At 35.6% G+C, this 21,858-nt stretch overlaps 1 protein-coding gene across 8 annotated transcripts in view; it reads left to right on the top strand.

Annotated features, from left to right (window-relative positions):
• Positions 1-21,858, top strand: part of LRRC34 (leucine rich repeat containing 34) — a 34,055-nt gene that overhangs the window by 7,430 nt on the left and 4,767 nt on the right. For 2 of the 8 annotated variants that reach the window (XM_074327707.2, XM_074327681.2), the window contains exons 2-13: positions 2,626-2,746; positions 3,244-3,362; positions 3,460-3,524; positions 4,503-4,586; positions 9,120-9,248; positions 11,988-12,083; positions 14,373-14,527; positions 14,933-15,088; positions 15,712-15,838; positions 16,790-16,975; positions 19,636-19,719; positions 20,030-20,529. In XM_074327707.2, coding sequence (XP_074183808.2) covers positions 2,691-2,746; positions 3,244-3,362; positions 3,460-3,524; positions 4,503-4,586; positions 9,120-9,248; positions 11,988-12,083; positions 14,373-14,527; positions 14,933-15,088; positions 15,712-15,838; positions 16,790-16,975; positions 19,636-19,719; positions 20,030-20,131 — 1,359 coding nt within the window. In that variant the 5' untranslated portion in view covers positions 2,626-2,690 and the 3' untranslated portion in view covers positions 20,132-20,529. Of the gene's footprint in view, positions 1-2,324; positions 2,349-2,625; positions 2,747-3,243; positions 3,363-3,459; positions 3,525-4,502; positions 4,587-9,119; positions 9,249-11,987; positions 12,084-14,372; positions 14,528-14,932; positions 15,089-15,711; positions 15,839-16,789; positions 18,086-19,635; positions 19,720-20,029; positions 20,530-21,858 lie in introns of those variants that run through there. The other 6 variants (XR_016019795.1, XM_074327679.2, XM_074327687.2 and 3 more) reach the window with 6 other exon arrangements.

The raw sequence follows: 21,858 nt of genomic DNA, 5'->3' as shown, positions 1-21,858 counted from the left end.
TTTGGATGCTTGTTTTTTTTAATTATTATTATTATTAGTTTCAGGTACACAAGACAAAATAATACTTAGACGTTTATCATTTATATCCCTCACACTGTATGAACCCGCCTCCCCACATCTACTATCCCTCTGACATCGAGGATGCTTGTTTTAAAGTGTGTGCTTGTAGAAATGTAACTGTGCTAGAAACCTTACGTCTGCCTCACTGCACCCGTGAGATGGGCTTTGTTATTCTCTGACTTTAGCATAAAGAGGAAATTTAAGCTCTGAAAATTTAAGTAACATGTTCAAAGTTACATAGGCACCCAAGTCTGACTTACTTTTGACCCTTGGATTTCCCAGTACTTGGCTGTTCCAGCATAGGAGGGCATAGGGAACCTCCCAATGAGCCCTGTCTCTAGAAATTATAAAACGTGCTGCTAGGTGAAAAACTGTTTGGAATTCAAGGCTTAGGCGTGGAGGAAAAATGAAATTTGGGTTAGATTCTTGACATTTACCTGCATAGCTGGTTTTTCCTAGTTTTTGCTGTACAATTTGAAGACTGATTTATTATTTTACTTCTAAAGTATAAGAAATAAATTATTGGTGCCATAAAATCCTGAAACAATACATAGGTGAATTTTAAAAGGATAGCAGAAATATATAGTAGACTTTTAAACACTTGAAAGCCATGGCCAGGTAAATAAATATTCTTGTAATTGAAGATTCCTTCATTCCCAAAAATGTAAGTTGTGAGTCTGATACATTTCTTCACATCCTGGGTGTGGTACACCCAGCTGAGGGCAGGCACTGAACCTCAGAACTTCAGGGCAATCCTCTTCAATTTTTAATACCAAAGAAGGTAGTATCCAGAAGGGAGGAAAGAAGCCCAACTCCAACAAGTAAACTTGCTTTGTTTCCTGTCTGAGATGCTGAAGTAGCATTTTCTAGATTGCCTTCCATTTGAACCCTGGTCACATACTTGTATGTCTGGCAAATAGAGCATTTTTATCCTCCCTCCCCTCCAGGCTCAACAATTTGAAGAATCTTTGTTCCTGAGTTTTTTAAATGTCTTGAGAAGTGTTGTAGATAGGAATCTCTTTGACTTTGTTTAATTCAGCACTTCTCAAACTTATTTGACAATAAAACCCATTGTATTTAGAACATCTCTGATCATCTTGTTGAAGATGCAGATCGCAGTTGGGGAAATATTGTGCTAAGATATTATTTAAATACATGAAAATTTACTAAAATAAGTGAAGGATTTCTTATGTACATACATCCACGAGACAGAAATTATACTGACATTAAAATTTTTCAGAGAATATCTAATAACTAGGAAAAACTGCTCATGATATGTTAACTGAAAACAAAAAGGATACAGAGCTATACTTAAATATTCCAATTTTCTTTAAAAATACATATAAAAGAAAAACAATAAGGAAATATCCTCGGACCTCAACTCTGATGGTTCCTTGGTAGTGGGATTGCTTATGAATGTTTATTTGATTTTTGATACTGAAATTTGCCAGTTGTCTGGAATAAGTGTGGGTTATTTACTATTTTTTAAGCTTATTTTAAAAAACTAAGAAAAATTTATTTGCTGTCATTTTTAGTATAAATATTACTCACCTTAAATATTATTTTGCAAATTTGTTTAGCAAACTCTGGTTCATATAGTGCAGAATCCACTCAGCAAAGGACGTCTTTGAGATGTAGAGACTTAGAGAAGCTGGCTCCTAAAAATACCAGCCTAGTTGGGTAGTGAGATGTCTGAGCACAGATTTTTAAAGACACATACACAAAAGGTAGGACAAAACAAAGATAGTGGGAGGCAGCTTCCACCCCAGCAGGCCTGGGCATTGAAAAAAGATGCTTTTAAAGTAATATCCCAACAGTAAAACCATAAAGAGAGCTGCAGGTTGTAACAGAGGAAGGAGATCTCAACTCCTGCTTTCTTTCTGTCTTCTATGTTAAGGACTGAAAGGAAAAATCACCTATAGAAAGAGAAACTAGAAGGCAGGGTAGGTGAAGGGCGTCTGTGAACCAGGCCTCAGCATAGTGTTAGGAAGAACCAATAGAACTGTATTCAAAGATGCCATCAGCCTGCACGGTGCAAGTGTATTCAAGATGCCAAAGGAACTTAGTGATTTTTCAGATTCCTTTTGAATTTAGATTCTCTGATAAAACTGTCATTATTTGAAGCCATCATAGAAAACTTGAGTCACCTTAATCCAATGTGGCAGAGTGGAAAGAAGCTTTGCAGTCAGTTTGTTTCTGTACTGTACCCTTATTAACTGCATAAGTTTGGACAAAATATTTAATTTCTCTGATATTTTCCTCAGCTGCCAGGCCTGTTACATATGGAGGTTAGTTCTTTTATGTCTCTTCCAAGTTAGTGTTTGTCACCCTCTGTGGGTGCTTCCATGGCTCTAGTTCTCCAAACAACATTTTTATTCTCTCCCATTCCTTCCGTTTATCTTTCTCCTCTTTGTTCTTAATTGTCTCTTTTTCTTCCCCACCCCCAACTCTATACACATACACACATTTATATCTTTGAAAGATGTGTAATTGAGGGAGGGGGGAAGTTCCTGGGGTAATTTATGTATGATGAAGGATAATGGTAATGCATTTATTTTTCAAAAGCTCCAGAACCTATTGGCAGTCTCCAGGAACATTATAATAATCTATGTAAGGAAAAGTCCAAGAAAATGAATCCTTTTATATTCCATATACTCCAAGGAGTGGATGAAGAAATTGAACAGGGGTAAGGAAGACAAATACTTGGTTATATCAGTAATGTTCACTGATGTTCATCTGTGTGAAAATCCGGGAACACTGAGTGATTTCAAAGCCATTCGCAGATGCTTAGTAAAATGGACATACCTTTTGATTCCGAGAAGTAGATGACTGACACTTGTTAGTAGGTCTTAGAGGTAGTGGAGTACAATGGGAAGGGCGTTAGACCCGCAGCCTTCAAATCTGGACTCTGGATTTCTCCTTAACGCCTCCTGTGAGCTGGGTTTATACAAATCACTGAAATCTTCTATCAAGTGGGGATACTTTTTGTGTGTGTGAGAGAAATTAGATAATATAGTATATGTTAAAGTGTTTTGCAAAATTTGCGATATACGTATTTAGTAGTTTTAAGTTACTCGATGTAACTCTCTATTGTGGTACATGCTATCCGTGATGTTACTATTTACACATGAAGAAAAAAAAACTTTTATTTCTTTACTGGGTTTCTTGTTCGTATTTTAACAGATTGGAAGGAATCACATTAAACGTTGCTGGTAACAATCAATTAATACCAGTGGAAAGAGTAACGGGGGATGATTTTTGGATTCTTTCCAAGGTTTTGGAGAAGAATCCCTATATTAATGGTATGTCTCCTTAAAAATCATTACTCCTGCTTTCATTTTCCTGATTTTAAGTATCCGTTATAAGGAATATCAGCTTCTCTTCATCTGTGTTCTTCAGGTTTGGATGTTAGATATAACGTCCTACGTGATGTTGGCGCATACTATGCTGCAAAACTGCTTCAGGTATTATTTTACTACAAAATGTTTTAGGTCATTTCATTTTTTCCCTCCCAGGAGCCAGTTAAGAGCCAGTCCATTCTTTGGAATGTGCAGGGTTTGATCGTGCTAAGCCTAAGTTCACACTTTATTGCAGAGACACCCAAGCTGAAATGCTGCATTATAGTTGCATTTTTCACGAAATAAAGTACACCAATCAGAGAAGGTGTACTTAAAGAAAAGGCCTTGTTTCAACCTCAGAAGATCAACAAATCTGTGTTTGTATTTTCAGTTAAAATGTTTAATGCAGCATATGTCATTTTTCTTTTGAGTCCTCCCGTGCATTTGGCTTTTAATTTCCTGACTACTTGTCCAAATCTCTCCTGCTAAAAGTGCTTCGAATGAGCTTAAAATGATCCTAAAATTCTCATATTCATGAAATGGTGCACAATGTAAGGGCGGAGTGAAGATAAAAAAAATGAAGTAACCATGTTATTCTCAGCAAACAAGTAAAAATGCTGCAAAAATCATCATCAAAATGTTCTTAGTTCTGTTTACAGTGAAACCAACTAGTCTAATGGCGCACAGACAAAACACTAGTTTTGCAGAATGTCAAGGGTCCTGACTCTATGCTATATTTATACTTAAAATACTATACTGAAAATCCATTTGTGCATTTGGTCTTGGTGGAGCTGGTAACTAGAACTCCCGACGTATCTTTTGCAAACTTGTACATACTATGGTTAAATACATAAAGCACAGCCATACTTTGAATCATTGGTCAAAACTAAACATAGTCTTTTTCTTTCATATAGATTGCAATTATATTTATTTTTAAATGGGAATAGTGATGTTTTTCCTTAATGGTAGTTTCTTTTGCTAAATTTGCAGATTTTCTGGTTTACAAAGATTTTTTTTTTGGAGATAAATACTTAAATAAAGCAGTTCATATATTATTTATTGATTTCTAATACATCTGTAATAGTTTCTTTTCTCTCCTTATAGAAACAATACAATCTCATTTACTTAAACCTTATGTTTAATGATATTGGGCCTGAAGGTGGAGACTTGATTGCGAAAGCACTATATGTAAGTATTTATATACCTCAAACTAACATTGCATTTGGGAATTTTAACTTCTGATAGCTTGAAACCAACAGAATCAAATATTAATGTGAACTTATTTTAATATTGTAGGAATGTATATTTTTATTACACTTCAATTCATTAAACGACATTACATGAGCACTTTTGAACTTTTTAAAATGGTTTTGTTAAGACATAATTCACATATACAAAATTTAGCCTTTTAAATTCACCACTTGCAAAAATAAATAAATAAATAAATGAATTCACCCCTCGCAGCTTTTAGAACATTTTCATCCACAAGAGAAGTCATGTGCCCAATAGCAATCCCTCTCCTTGCTTCTCTCCATCACTCCCCAGCTGCTAATCTACTTTTCATCTATGAATTTGCCTATTCTGGACATTTCATATAAGTGGAATCATACAAAATGTGGCTTAATGCTTCCAAGGTTTATCCTTTTCGTCGCCATTGTAGGGGTATATCACATTTTGTTCATCCATCGTTAATGGACATTTGGGTTTCCACTTTTTGTCTCTAATGAGTAATGCTACTATGAATATGTGCACACAAATGTGTGCACATTTTTTATTTTCTTGGACATATACCTAAGAGAGGAATTGCTAGATCATTTGGTAACTATTTAATATATATATTTTTTATTAGTTTCAGGTATACAAAACAATGTAATAGTTACACATTTATACACTCCTCACAAAGTGATAATCTCCCCACTCTGCTACCCCTCTGACATTGTATGTAGCTGTTACAATTCCATTGACTATATTCCCTATGCTGTACTCCACATCCCATGAATGAATACACACACACACACACACACACACACACATATGTATTTAATTATAGTTGACATTCAATATTTTTCAACATCAGCTTCAGGTGTATAGCACAGTGGACAGTGATCAGGCATCTACAGAGTCTATGATGTGATCCCCCTAATAAGTCCAGTGCCCGTCTGGCACCTTACGTAATCTTTACAACATTATTGATTATATTCCCCAAACTGTGTTTCATATCCCTGTGGCTATATTGTGACTAATAATTTGTACTTTCTAATCCCTTTACCTTCTCCCCCATCCCCACCCCCCTCCCATCTAGCAACCATCAATTTATTTTTTCCCTATATCTCTGAGTCTATTTCTGTTAAGTTTGTTTATTCTGTTCTTTAGATTGTACATATCAGTGAGATCATACAGTATTTGTCTTTCTCTGTCTGACTTATTTCACTTAGCATAATGTTCTCTAGATCCATCCAGTCGTTGCAAATGGTAAGATTTCATTCTTCTTTATGGCTGCATAATACTCCATTGTATAAATGTACCACAGTTTCTTTATCCAGTCATCAATCGATGAGCATTTCGTTTATTTCCATGTCTTGGTTATTGTGAATAGTGCTGCAATAAAAATAGGGGTGCATATATTTTTTTGAATTAGTGTTTTGGATTTCTTTGGCTAAATACCCAGGAGTGGAATTGCTGGATCATAAGGTAGTTCCATTTTCAATTTTTTGAGGAACCTCCATACTGATTTCCATAGTGGCTGCACCAATCTGCAATCCCACAACAGTGCACGAGGGTTCCCTTTCCTCCACATCCACACTAGCACTTGTTGGTTTATTGATGACAGCCATTCTGATTGGAGTGAAGTGCTTGTTGTGGTTTTTATTTGCATTTCTCTAATGATTGGTGATGTTGAACATTTTTTCATATGTCTTTTTGTCATCTGTATGAGAAATGTCTCTTCGTGTCCTCTGCTCATTTTTTAATTGGGTTGTTTTTTTGGTGTTGAGTTGTATGAGTTTTTTAATAAATTTTGGATATTAACCCCTTATCAGATGTATCATTGGCAAATATCTTCTCCCATTCAGTAGGCTGCCTTTTTGTTTTATTGATTGTTTCCTTTGCTGTGAAGGAAATCATCAGTATTTTTTCTTTTGCTTCCCTTGCCTTAGCATAATGTTCTCAGGGGATATATCAGGTAATGTCTGCAATTTACTTCCTATATTTTCTTCTAGGAGTTTTATGGTTTCGGGTGTTACATTTAAGTCTTCAGTCCATTTTGAATTTATTCTTGTATATGGTGTAAGAAGGTGGTCCAGCTTCATTTTTTTGCATGTGTCTGTCCAGTTTTCCCAGCACCATTTATTAAATAGAGTGTCTTTACCCAATGTAAAATCTTGCTTCCAGTGTCATAGAGTAAATGACCATATAGGCATGGCTTTCTTCTATTTAATATATATTTTTTAAATTTTATTTTATTAAATTTATTGGGGTAACAATTGTTAGTAAAATTACATAGATTTCAGGTGTACAATTCTGTATTACATCATCTATAAATCCCATTGTGTGTTCATCACCCAGAGTCAGTTCTCCTTCCATCACCATATATTCGATCCCCCTTACCCTCATCTCTATTTAATATTTTGAGGAGCTGCTAAGCTATTTTCCAAAGTGGCTGTCCCTTTTTACCAACAATCTATGAATGTTTCGATTTCTCCACATCCTCACCAGCATGTTATCTTTTTTATTTTTAGCCATCCTAGTGGGTACGAGGAGGTTTTGTAGTTTTGATTTGCATTTTGCTAATAAATAGTGATATTGAGCACCTTTCCATGTGCTTTTTAGTCATTTATGTATCTTTGAGAAATGTCTATGCAAATGCTTTTCCCATTTTTACATTGGATTTGTCCTTTTGAGTTGTAAGAGTTCTTTATATATTCTGGATACAAGTATGTATTTTGCAAATATTTGCTCTCATTCTGTAGATTGCCTTTTCATTTGTTAATGGTGTCCTTTGAAGTACAAATTTTTATTTTTATTTTTTTAATTTTGATAAAGTTCAGGGTTTTTTGTTGTTGTTTGTGCTTTTGGTGTTATATCTAAGAATGCTTTGCCTATTCCAGTCACAAAGAGTTACACTTAAAGTTCCTTCTAACAGTTTCATAGTTTTAGCTTTTTCATTTAGTTCTTTGATCCATTTTTAGTTAATTTTTGTATAAGATTTGAGCTAGGAGCCTAACTTCATTCTTTTGCCTGCGGATATATCCAGTTGTCCCAATGCCACTTACTAAGACTATTCTTCTTCCATTGAATTTTCTTGACACCCTTGATGAACATCAATTGATTATAAATATGAGAGTTTATTTCTGGACTCTCCATCCTGTTCTGTTAATCTATATGCCTGTCTTCCTGCCAGTCTCACACTGATTACTATAGTTCTGTAATTAGTTTTTCAAGATCATGTTGGCTCTTCTGGTTCCCTTGAATTTCCATATGAATTTTAAGATCATTTTATCAATTTCTGCAAGAAAAGAAGCTGATATTTTGACGGGAATTGCTTTAAATCTTTAGATCAATTTGGAGAATATTGCCACCTTAATGATACTGTCCTCTGATCCATGAACATGGGATGTGTTTCCATTTATTTAGCTCTTTAATTTCTTTCATTGATGCTTTGTAGTTTTCAGTGTGCAATTCTTGCCCTTCTTTTGTTAAATTTATTCCTAATAGTTTATTCTTTTTGATAGTATTGTAAATGGAATTTTCTTAATTTCATTTTTGGATTGTTCATTACTAGTGTATAGAAGAAATACAGTTGTTTTTACTCATATATATTGATCTTGTGTCCTGCTGAACTCGTTTATTAGTTCTAACAGCTTTTTTTTTCCTTGGTGGATTCCTTAGGATTTTCCACATGTAAGATCATGTCATATACAAACAGAGATAGTTTTACTTCTTTTCCAATCTAGATGCTGTTTTTTGTCTGTTTATTTTTCTTGCCTAATTGCCCTGTCTAGAACCACCAGTACAATGTTAAATAGAAGAGTTAAAGGGACATCCTTGCCTGTTTTCGGCTTTTAGAGGAGTTTGAATTAGTTTTAAAGATAATTATTTAAACTTACATGCCCTAATATTTATTCATTAGGACAATAAAATGTCTGTAATTTTCTTTGTGGAAGATTTATTCAAATAATGGAATAAGAGAAGGCGTTAAACTGCAAATGTCTCAGAAATATCTCCTTAAAAGTAATATAAAGGGAATAGGAAGTGACTGCTGAATTGGGTACAGGGTCTCCTTTGTGGGTGATGAAAATGTTTTGGAACCAGCTGGAGGTAATGGCTGCACAACATTGTGAATATGCTAAAAGCCAGTGAATTGTACACTTTAAAATGGTTAATTCTGTGTTATATGAATTTCATCTCAATAAAAAAAACAGTGGTATAATTTTCTTAGAAGAGAAATTTATAGATTTCTCCAATGAAAGGAAATTTTATTAAAAATCTGCTTCATTGACAGGTCATTGTTTGGGCATGTTTCCTGGACATTCTTTCCACTAAACTATTAAACTAGATTTTTATCTATTTTGGGAAATTGAATGTTACCTTTGAGGAATATATCTTATCTCCATGAAAAATTGATGAGTCTGCAAATAGTAATATAGTCACCTAACTACTGTAATCTAAAGAGAATTCTGTGGATGAAAAATTTAGCCAATTTATGATTCTTTTCCTTTTCAGAAGAATGTAACTCTGAAACACCTAAGAATGACTGGAAACAAGATTGAAAATGAAGGTGGAATGTCTTTTGCTGCAATGCTACAAATTAATTCATCCTTAGAGAAGTTAGACCTGGGTGACTGTGATCTGGTGAGTAAATTGGTTATGAGAAAATCACCCAGATAGTGGATCATTCTCCCCAGAAACTATTACAGAGAATTGTTAGAGTCCAGCTAAATGACAGCCTTATGAATGATTTAGCTTGCCTCAAATGTCTAATATCAGAGGAAAAGTTGTTTTTTTTTAACCTAGGCATAATAATGGTGACTGTTAGTAAAATCAGATTATAGTAAATAATACTATAGACTATCCAGCATAATAAAAATCTTTCTAAATGTCCATCCATAATGCTTCTTAACCTGTATGGCATTTTAAAAGGAAAAAGATTGTGTTCATTTTAATTAAACAAATACTACTTCATTAGTATAATATACATTTGTTTACTTTTGAAAACATTTTGTAGTAGTTATTGTAGCGTACAAACCTAAAATTATGATGCTAAAAGCTGCTCTGGGCTTTCATCTGGCCTGATAATGAGAAGTGTGTGTTTTTTGCATGTCTTTAAATTCCAGGCTTCAATTTCTCCAGCATGCTTTCAAACCTTGAGGCCAGTTGGGAACCTGTTGTATAGATTAATGCAAAATCGATGGGACATGCAAACAATAGGATGGACTAGGAGGCTCTTTGGGGTAATAGGTCCTGAAGCTTAAAATAGTAGTAGTTGGTGGCTGCCGGTTAGCTCAGTGGGATAGAGCAAGGTGCTCTTAACAACAAGGTTGCTGGTTCGATCCCCACGTGGGCCACTGTGAGCTGTGCCCTCCACAACTAGATTGAAACAACTACTTGACTTGGAGCTGATGGGTCCTGGAAAAACACACTTAAAATAAATAAAAAGTTAAAAAATAAGATAGTAGTAGATGCATCCATGATGGTCTGGGAAAGCATTAATTCAATATGTATTGTCTATACATACCAGTCACAATCCTGGATTCTAGGGATATAGATTCTAGGGATACAGGAGTGCATCGGATGTGGGCTCTGCCCTTGCAAAGCTTATATTTAGTTGGGAAAATGGTCAATAAACAAATAAAGTGCACTGCAGATGGCCAAGTACTCTGATAATGGGGAGAAGATAATTTGCATGATAGAATGGTTGCCTAAGACCTGAGGAAGTAATACCTAGGAATCGTGAAGGATGAGAAAAAACTACATTGGAGAGGGTCCATGGCAGAACATTCTAGGCAAGGGGTCCAGGTACAGACTCTAAGACAGTGCTTCTCCAAGTGTGGTATGGATACCGTTACTGATACAGATTGACATGATTTTTTTTTTTTTTTATTAAATTTATTGGGGTGACAATTGTTAGTAAAATTACATAGATTTCAGGTGTACAATTCTGTATTACATCATCTATATATCCCATTGTGTGTTCATCACCCAGAGTCAGTTCTCTTTCCATCACCATATATTCGATCCCCCTTACCCTCATCTCCCACCCCCCCAACCCCCGCCCCCATTACCCTCTGGCAACCACTAAACTATTGTCTGTGTCTATGAGTTTCTGTTTCTCATTTGTTTGTCTTGTTCTTTTGTTGTTTTTGGTTTATATACCACATATCAGTGAAATCACATGGTTCTCTGCTTTTTTGATTGACATGATTTTAATACTCGTGTAGTTGCTTTGTTTACTTCAAGAGATTATGGTTTTCCATTTATGGTAGTGATACAGAATTTTAAAATAAAGTGAGAAAGTAAATTGATTTAATGGAAAAGTATTAGGTAAATAGTAAAACTGCTTTCAGATAGGCAAAAGTCATGAGGGAGGGACATGAATAATATCAAGTCTGGCAGGTTTTAAGAACTGAAGAGCCAGGTGGCTGGACAGAGGAAGTTATAAAGAGTGTGTCACAGTGAAGGTGGAGAGGTTCACAGAGGCCAGATCCAGCAAGGCTGTGTGGGGTGTGGGTGTAGGTCATGGGCCAGGGGAAGAAGAGGGGATTTTGTTATAAACACAAATCATGGAAAGGCCTTAAGTTGAGGGGTGACATGATGAGATTGGTGCTTCTAAAACATCATTCTGGTTTCTTTGTGGGCAATTAGAGGGTTGCAAGAGGAAGCCCACTGACCACTTAGGAAGTTGCTGCAGTGGTTCATGTGGGCGATGAGAACTGGGGGTGGGGTGGTGACCATAGAGATGACTAATTTGAGACATCTTTTGGAGGCAGAGGCTGTGAGACTTACTGATCAACTGTATGGGAGGGTAAGTCGGAGGACTTGCGTGGTGAGAGGAGGCACAGGCTTTCTGGCGTAACAGCTGGGTGTGGTATCCATCACTGAGATGGGGGAAGGTTAGGCTCTTCAGGGAGGTAGAGAAGGAGGTCTGTGGGAGCTGTGAAAAATGTGACTAGTAACCCTTACCCGTCACACACACTTAAAGTACAAGTATGAATATAAGGATATGTGTTCTCAGTACTATAGAGCCCTAGCTGGGATCCACAAGTGTGTGTATCTGAGGTCTGCATCATATAAAACTCTGAGGGCTTAGGAGCAAACCTAGAAGCAAACACCCTAGGAAATGGATACTGAAACTTTAAGAAAAGTCCCCATGCATGCTGTAAATAGATGTTAGGGCAGGGAGACAAGAACACAGTAACAATTCATTTCTGAATTTGATCAACCTACATACAATTGAAAGAGCAGGAAATGCTTAAACTTTTTAAAAACACAATTTTGATTTATCAGATTCCAGATTACTAATCTTGAATATTTATGTAGGGAGATTAATTTATAGGATTTGCCGGTTTCCTTAATGAATTTACCTGTTTTTAGGGAATGCAAAGTGTGATAGCATTTGCTACAGTCCTAACTCAGAACCAAAAAATTAAAGGAATAAATCTGAACCGACCTATACTGTATGGTGAACAGGTATGTATTTAAAGTGATAGTAGTTAATATTACCACATGTGAATAAAACAAAGGTACTACTTAATGTTATGTCAAGATTCCCAAATGCATTGTAGTTTTAGAATTGTAAACTACTGTTTACAAAGAAAAACTTTGAAAGGAAAATTACTTCATGATAAGAGTTTTATAACTAAATATGATTTTAGATGTTTACTTAAGCAGTAAACATGTCATTTTTTTCTCGTAAACTCAAATTCTCATTGAGTAAACCTGTGATGGGCAAAATAGTTACGACGAAAACATAAAGTTTTACAGGCTGGATAATAAACATGGTATGAACTGTTTTCTTGTGTCTGTTATATTGATGTGACTGAACCATTGTATCTTTGAAATGATTTTTACTTTTAAGGCTTCTCCTTGCTCCTTAACATTAAGTAGCTTTTCTCTTATGAGTTGTAAAAAGCTAAGGAATAAGATCTCATTTTATTGATTTAAAGAAAAACAGAGTTATCTACTATTTTAAAAAAGGTTCAAAGTACTTTATATAATCTTTAAACTATCTACCTCACTATTCCCTAGTAGTAATTGAGAATTAACCATATTTTTAAAGTGGTTTTCATATTCACAAGTGTTTTGCATGCTTTGCCCACATAGATCTCTCCCTTTGAATTATCTCTGCACTTTTCTGTATCAAAATTTTTGGAATTTTACATTATGTTAATTGTTTCATGCACATAAATCTAATCTGTTCAACAAGACACCCAGAATCCTCGAATACAATAGCCCTACTTTAAAGACCAGCAAAATGCCTGGCTCAAAGTAAGCGTTCAGTGATTGCCCCATTCATGATTCACTCACTTAATTCATACTTGAATGCAGCCCTAGACCAGACGCAATGCTGCGTGCTAGAGATGAGTCACAGAAAGCACATGGCCCTTGTCTTCAAGGAGCTGTCAGTCCACTTGGAGGGAGATCAACAAGTTTGGAGGGTGATATGCTCAGGGAGCCTTGGGGGCATGAGGAAGGGCATTGCAATCGATGCAGGGGCCGGTAAGCTTCTCAGATTGAGGATCACAGGAGATGTGAAGGCTAAAATAAACATTTTCCGGGTTAAATGAGGAAGCATGTTCAGCTATATGAAATTACACTAGAAGCACGATTCCTCTCTTCAATATGTTGAGTGGTGTCATTATTCCCAAATCCGCCTGAGAATAGTTATTAAAAGCCCAGGCTCTTTCTCAGGCCCAGGCCCTCGTTCTCAGCCGTGTGCTCTAGGCAGTCAGCTAAACTCCAGCCGGCTTTCTCTTCCTCCCCCAGGTGGCCCCCACCCTCTATCACTGAGTACCATTCTCTTCAGTAGCCGTGGACAGGAATCCTGTGTGCTTTCTCATACTTTGCTGTCCTCAGATGTGGCCCTGCACACTGATTCCATTTAAGGGTTTTACTGTTCATTATCTGGGGAGCTTGGAAACGTAACGATGCCAGATAAATTAAGTCATAAACTCCATAAGTGAATGGAGCTAAAAAATAAAAAAAAAAGTCCCTTCACTATTTGACACTAGTTCTCTCCCTTAATAAGCATGGTCCCTCTTTCAAACTTCTTGACCTAAAACTGTCATCCATGTAAAACACAAATATGTATTGAGTATGTTCTCTGTTCCAGGCACCATGCAGAGCAATACTGGTCTCCTTTTGTGATCAGTTTGCATTTGTTAAGATCGCACACTAGTTTCCTTTTGGGTATACATTTCATTGCCAAAGCAATAATTTAAACATATCAGATACAGGATTATAGAATACTGAACTACAATAAATGCTTTTTAGTTTTCCATAGGACACTTATTTTGTGCCAGGTACTTTTTTATTTAATTCTCTGAGGGAAGTGTAATTTCACCTATTTTACAGTGAAAAATAACTGAGACTCAGATGAAATAATATGCCCAAAGTCATATAGCTAGTAAAAGGCAAAGTTAGCATTTGGACAGTTTAATTATAAAGCTCATCTACTATCTGCTATTGCTGTGTGGTTCCACTGAACTTTTATTAGTTTTTCTCAAAGTACTTGTACAGTATTTCGGCATTTTACATCACTTAGGCCTTTTACAAGTGCCTGTTGCCTGTTTCTAAGACAGTAAAGATATCATTTATGGCAAAAATGATATTTTTTTAAAAGCCAGGCCAAACAAATGCAAATTGTAGACTAATCATCTTAACCGATATAATCTTTTTAAAAAGCTAATTTAAACAACTTAGCATGTTTGGAATGTACTGCTTCAAAGTTATATTTTAGAAAAAATATTTTATTTTTAGGAAGAATCCACAGTTCATCTAAGCCACATGTTAAAAGAAAATCACTGCCTTGTTGAACTGCACATGAGTAAGCATGGCGTGAGAAACGGTGGTATAAAACAGTTATGTGACGCTCTGTATCTGAACAAAAGCCTGCGCTACCTTGATGTCAGCTGGTAAGTGATAATTTGGACATAAAGTAATTCAGAAGTTAAATCATAGGAATAATCTACATAAATATTCATAGTACATAGGATGTTTTGTTAGAGACTAATTCCAAAGATTAGAAAACGCAACCACTGTTGTCAACTTTTTATCCTCAGCCTTATAATTTATTTAGTTTATACTGATACTAATCTTGTATTAACTTGAATGAGCAATTTAATTATGTAAACCAGAATGGAAACAACATTTTATGGCAAATTTTCACTAACTTTTTTGGAAACTGAATGATTAAAATAAGTCTTTACTAAAATAGAAAGTACTGTTTATTACTATATAACAGTTTTAAGCATGCTAGCTCTCTGAATAAAATAATGCTACATATTTTCAAATATAACTACATATTTTTCCTTTCCCAGCAATAAAATCACTCGTGATGGAATGGTGTTTTTGGCTGATGTACTGAAAAACAATACTACCCTGGAAGTAATAGATCTTTCTTTTAACAGAATAGAAACTGCAGGAGCAAAGTGTCTCAGTGAAACTCTCACTTCACACAACAGGAGTCTCAAAGCGTTAGTATGGTTTTACATTTAACCAAAATAACAGAAAAACTTACATTTTTAGAATACTAACCTCACGCCCCTTAACTCTTAAGATTTGTGATGAAATATAAAAACTCAGTTTCTAAACTGACATAATATTAAGTTTACAGTAAACATTTCCCTTTTCTTTTTCAAAAGTAGTATCTTTTAAAAATTAGATTGATGCTAGCTGATTGCTTAGGATTAATGAGAAAATTCTTTTTCTTATATTACTTATCCTGAATTCTAATAGAAAAATCATAATCATTCAGTGTGACCGACTTAAAAATAAAAATGAATCGAAGAAAATATTAGTAGGATGGCTTTATCTTGACAAATGTATGTGTAATACACCCCCAAATATTTACTGAATATAAAATGAAAGTTGATTTAAGTGTAGGTAGAGCCACAGGTATATGACGCATGTAATTCGAAAACTGTTATGTGGATATTAAGAATTACATGGTCGATATTTTGAGTACTACATTAAATATATTTAAAAATAATGCGAAGACTTTACACAATAAAATGTAATAAATGTTGTTGCTAACTTACGCATTTTCTCTTTGTGGAAGTATTGGTTTCCAGGGTTATTACTTTTCCTTTTTCCATAGTTTGTCCGTAGTCAGCAACAACATAGAGGGCGAAGGACTTGTTGCCCTTTCACAGTCAGTGAAAACAAATCTCACTCTCTCTAACATCTACATTTGGGGAAACAAATTGGACGAAGCTACATGTGTGGTAAGTTTCTTTCTTCACTGAAGGTATTTCCTGGGATCTTCTCCATAACGTCAGACATTGTTTACAATCATTGACAAGTGCCTTAGGAATGATTAGCGCATAGTGAAACACTAGTTTTGATGAATCTTCACATTAAGGCCTAAAATTTAGCTACTGGAAAGTTTTATGTTTGAAATAGCAAAAGATACCAAATACTACATATGAGTATAAACGTCACACACTAGAAGCTGTGTAAGTTGAGTGTAGAACTAATATGACAAGCTAAAGCAGAAAGCAACTAGACTTTTAAATCTTTTACTGTTTAAATTTTTGCCTTTCTCTATAATTGCAACCTTACTGACAAACAAGTATAACATGTTTGTATGACACATAGGTACCAATGATCCATAAAACATAGACAAAGAAATGTCTACAATGAAGAAATAATTAGGTAGCCAGCCAAGATAGTATCAAATACTATGGGATTGTCTCTGAGCCTAAATCTGTAGGTCAGCTTCAGGGGGTTCATGAACTCCATACAGTTGTCTGCAAAATCTGTGGTTGTTTACTCTTCTGAGAAGTGGGTCCCTGGCTATCATCAGATCTTCAAGAGCATGTACAATAGTCCTCCCCCGTCATTTAAGAACCTCTGTGGGACTTGAAAATTTTGACCTTGGGACCTTTGGTTTACAAAATTGGTAATACAGAGAATTGTTAATTCTGGGAGTCATTAAAAAAAAAAAAGAAAAACATGCCTAATATATTAGAAATAAGTTTTACAAGATGATAATTTCATTGTGTGAAATTAAATGAATAAAAACCTAACCACAATACTTGGAAAATATTTAAAAAATTCAGCAATGTTATTCAGAATATTTTATTTTAGACTGCAAATTAGCACAGCTAATTTGTTTAAGCACTGTAAAATGAATATTTTCTTAATGATATAGTTTCTTTTCTTAAAAATCTTAGGCATATTCAGAGTTAATTCAAATGGGCTGTCTAAAACCAGACAATACAGATGTGGAACCATATGTGGTGGATGGACGTGTGTATCTTGCAGAAGTCTCCAATGGCCTTAAAAAGCACTATTACTGGACACCAACTTATGGAGAAGCTTGCATGCACTCAGCTAATGCAGGTTTTAATCTTGTACCAGTAGGTGAACATCTATGAAAAACAAGCTGTAAAATAATTTTTACATATTTGTTTTACTACGTTCACATAGATTAATATTTTATTGCCTATTTTTTCTTTCATAAATTAGAACAAGTTATTTTAGTCAAATGCATAATATATGAAATTTTGTATAAACTGTCCAGTATGAAAAACTGAGTAGTGTAAGTTTTTAGAAGAAATTTTACAAAACAAAGACTAAAATTTGAACCCTGGAGAAAGAAATCAAGAAACTAATTTATTTTTATAAAGAAAATATAGCCAAGTAGTAAAATAGTATACAAGGAAAGGTCATTACAGATATACTGACTGAAAGTTGTCATGAACTGGTAAAAAGGTTTCAGGTGGCAGATTCCCAGGGAATTCCAAGGGGTTTAGAGGTTGAAATTTTTATGTCTTATTTATGTATTACAGATGGGTATTGATACACTCTCACAAATACAGGCAAATACATATAAAATAGACATATACAAATAAATATAAAAGTATACTTTCCAAACAAGTCAGTGCTGCCAGGGGACTTTGTAAGATCTCTCTTTTGGAAGATGCCAGTAACACTTCAATGATTTGATGACAAATGACTGTTGCCTGCAGCCAATTGTGTTTGCAAATAAAGATTTCTAAGAGGCAATTGACACTATGACACTTCGATTACACACCTATATTCACAAATTTATGAATTCATACATACCAAGAAGAGGCTGCTTATCTGAGTGACTTATTACTGCTCAAGTCAGGCCAAGTGTGAAAAATAATATGTGAACAGTTTTAAAAAGGTACTTTAAAAATTAAGCTGAGGTTCTGCAGTCTAAAATACCATCTATCTCTAAATGTTGAGAAAAGAGGTGAAATCAAGGTGATCAGCTTTATAGTTGTCAAAATACTGACCTTCACTTAAAGGATTGTGAATTCCTCGAATAGCAGCTGTATTTATTCTAAAAATTTAACATTAAAAAATATAAACATCTGCCATTGCCCATTCCTTTATCAAACAATTAAGACAAATATCCCCTATTATTTCGTTATTTTTAAAGTTTAACAGGTCTTTCCTTATATTTAGCACCTAATACCACTTTTCCATACTCCCTGGGAAGGGGGCAGGGGGCGGGTATAAAATGGGAAAAACATTTGAATAAATTATGTAAGGCATTATTTTCATTTAATTGTTAGAGTCACTGAGCTAGGAAAGACCTAAATGCCTTCCCAACTCCATTCTCATGCTTTCAGAGATGTATTTGAATCATCCAGGATAGATGGTTGAATCTATCAGGTTGAGTCTGTGCTGAAAAGCAAAATCTTAAAACATCTGGGATTGGTTGAAAAATACTCAGTAGTTTGTTTAATAACAAATATGTGAAAAGGTGGTGTTTTTTTTTTTTTAAGATATTGTTTATATGTTATTTTAAAGAAAACTACCATCATCTGGTAATGGAATTTTAGAAATAACATGACCTTCCATTGATGTAAGAAAAACTTATTGAAGATTTGCTATCAACGAATGTTTACAATGGAATCAACAAAACTGTAGAGACCACAGAATTCTATAAATGACTTTATGTATCCTGACACTTAAGTTGACTGATTTTACTAGCTGTTGATTTTACTCTTCGTTATTAGGTTTTATCAAACCTTATGTGACAATGTTCTCCTCTACATGTTTTAAAGCTTATTTTCTCTCCATTTTAAGATCTCTCCTCTGCAGATATAGACTAGTTGTTTTTTTACTAAGTTCTTTTACATTACTACATGTTATATATATCTAAATATCTATCTAAAAAGCTGCATGTCCCAGAAAAGTCAATGTCTCTGTAATATTAAAAATGCAACAGGAAATGAATAAAATTTTGTTTTTTAATTAAATCTGAAAAACTGCAGAATCCAATGGACGCAATAAAACCATGCTATAGAAAAAAATATAAACATTTAAAAAAACTGTCATTACATTTGGAAAAACATTAAGCTAGTGAGGAAACGCTACTCCTAGCAATTAAAGATCTACGTAGTAAATGCAAGCTTGAATAACAATATGACAAACTTCTTATATCTGAACCAGAGTTAGGATAGTTTGTCAGAACTACAGATGCTCAATCAGCACTTTTTAAGTGTGGAGTATCAGAATCACCTGGGGCAAATGTTAAAAATACAGATTCTTAAGAGTCAGACCTACTGAATCAAAATTTCTAAGCACAGTCTGGGGAATCTGCATTTTTACAATCCAGGCCATCTTTAATCTCATTAATGTTTAAGAACCAGTGCTCTGTTTTTCTCATTGTTCAAACTTTTGGTTTTTTAAATATACACATGTACTTGTTTTAAATGGAAGTATAGCCATCATACAGAAAAGAACACAAATCTTAAGTGAACAGCTAGATGACTTATCACAAAGCTACCCACCTACGACGAGTATAACACAGAGAGAGTAAATACCACACGCTTCCCAAAAGCTCCTCCAACCCTCTTCCAATGGACAACCACTATCCTGACTTCTAAAACCAAAGTAGTTCTGCCTGTTTTCGTATTTTATATAAATGAAATCAAACAGTATATATGTTTTGTATCTGACTTCTTTTGCGCAACATTATATGAGTATGATTCATTTGTCAGACCAATGTAAAGCTTAGTAATGCAGCTGGCTTTTCCAGGCTACTTTCTGGTCCTGTGTGCTGTGGAGGGGACCCACAAATTTTCCCATTCTCCAAGAGGAGACTCGGAAGATCAGGAAGCAAGTAGGTTTGCCTCCAGCCTGCAGTGGGGTGGTGTGGGGACTAAGTCCCAGAGAGTGGTTTCCAGGCTCTTGGCCTCATGTGGAAAGGTTCTCGCTCAATTATTGGATGGCCATCAGCTGTGATCAGATGGCCATCCGCTGTGGCTAGGTGGGCACCAGCTGTTACCGGTTAGCCATTAGCCACTAATATAACAGCCAAGGCTACGTTGGTGGGTTGGTTGGTTGGCAGAGAAGCAGACAGCGGGTTGCAATTAACAAGTGGGGGTTGTGGATTGCAGACCATGTTGATCCTACTTCCTGTGTCTCGCCAGGCCACCAGCAAGACTGGGGTGCAGGAAGACCCCTCGTTGGGGAACTGGCGGATGTTTGGATTTGTGTCTCAACCAGCCGCCATCGAGAATATAGTGGTATGACTCCCCTATCTATGGCTCCACTGTTGTTCCTTTTTGGCCTCACCATATTGTGTCCACTGCCGGGAGCGGGACCAGAGACCCTGCATGTGCTAAACCTGTAACCTGACCTACATTGGACTGCTTGAGACAGAGTTGCAGAAGTCTGAGTTTTCTACACCTAAGAGAACCATGAGGCCAATAGGATGCCCAGAGAATGAAAGAGCTGAAGACAGACTTCCCTGGTGCCATTATGTCAGGTAAGCCCCCTCCACATAGCTGGACACCATTTTAGAAGACAAAGCACAGGAATATGAGCAACACTCCAAGAGTTTAAGCATTGCCTTACTATATTATAAATTATGTCTCCTATGTATCAGGCTGGGTTTTAAAGTGGTTAGGACTAAAAGTTAATTTTTCCCAGACTTCCCATTGGTGGGAGCTCAAGAAGCAAAACTCCGTTTCCTTTGTACATTTGAACTGTAATCAGTAAATATGCAACTATATATGTTGTTTCCTTCCATTTTCCTCTTAGCAATCATCCTTTAAGAACCAAGTGTCGTATTGCAGTGCTGCAGATCACATTATGGTCAATTTACAGTGTTTCAAATTTGAAAGCAAAAAAGCAAGATATAGAGTGGTTTATACTTTTTAGATATTTGATAAAATAATCTTGTTCGCACCACACACTGCTTTTCAAACTAAATAGTACTCATTATGTCTTATCTACTACTCAAACCACACCCACTTAGCTTCTACTCCCCATTACCCAACACAATGTTGTCTTTGATTGGCGTCTATTTCTCTGTACCATGTGACCAGTACAAAACCACTTGTCTTCATGAAACTTGCACCACCCTGTTTTTTTTCCTGTTATCACTTTCCATCGCCTTTTCTCTTTTGCTTTTCTTTAAATGCATTTCCCCCAAGATTTTGTTCTCATCATTTTATTTTCTTCTGTACCAGCTCCCAGGCCTGCCTTAATAATTCTTCTCAATACTTATTAGCCTTATGCTGCAAGATCTGTATCTCGTGTTAACCTCTCCTGGGTTTCAGGCCTGTTTCCAACTTCTGCTAGACTATTTTCACGTGGCTATCTCACCACCAAATTCAGTCCATTCTAGTCTTCTCTTCCATTAACCTCCTCCTCATCTTCCCTATCACAGTAATGGCATCATTTCAGTAAGGATCAAAACTTAGGTGTCTAAGTTGGGGCTGTCTAACTGCAAGGAACAGAAACTGACTCAAGCCTGTTTTGGAAAAAGGGGATTTACTCTAAGGATTTAACAGGCAATAAATAAATAAATACATAAAAATAAAAATCAGTGGCATCCAGGGACAAAGAAATGAAGCATAGCTGTGCCACCTCAAGGACTGCAAAACTAGAAACCCAGGCCACAGGGCCTCAATTTGAAATAGGTTTGGTTCTGCAAACCTATTTCATCTCCTTGCTCTATAGATCAGTTTTCTCTGCTAATTCATAATTTCCTTTAGACTTTGTCTTGCTTCACTGACTCTGGGCCAGTTCTAACTGATCTTTTCACTTACGTGTATACCTAAGTGTCAGAATTTCATAGTTCAAATTCTGGAGAAAGAACCTAACTAGCTCAGGGTGGGTGTGTGCGAACATAAGTTATAAACTTGGCTATCTAATCCCATTCCTTCAGCATGGGCTAAGGGTAGAGTACAATTTCAAGTATGATGGGATAGAGAGCTGGGTATGCCTTGGGCTTCCTTCTCCTTCCCGTTTC

The sequence above is a fragment of the Rhinolophus sinicus genome, chromosome 17 (genome assembly GCF_057876585.1).
Source record: "Rhinolophus sinicus isolate RSI-liver-muscle chromosome 17, RSI-T2T, whole genome shotgun sequence".
Lineage (NCBI taxonomy): Eukaryota > Metazoa > Chordata > Mammalia > Chiroptera > Rhinolophidae > Rhinolophus > Rhinolophus sinicus.
This window is presented reverse-complemented; position numbering and strand designations above follow the sequence as displayed.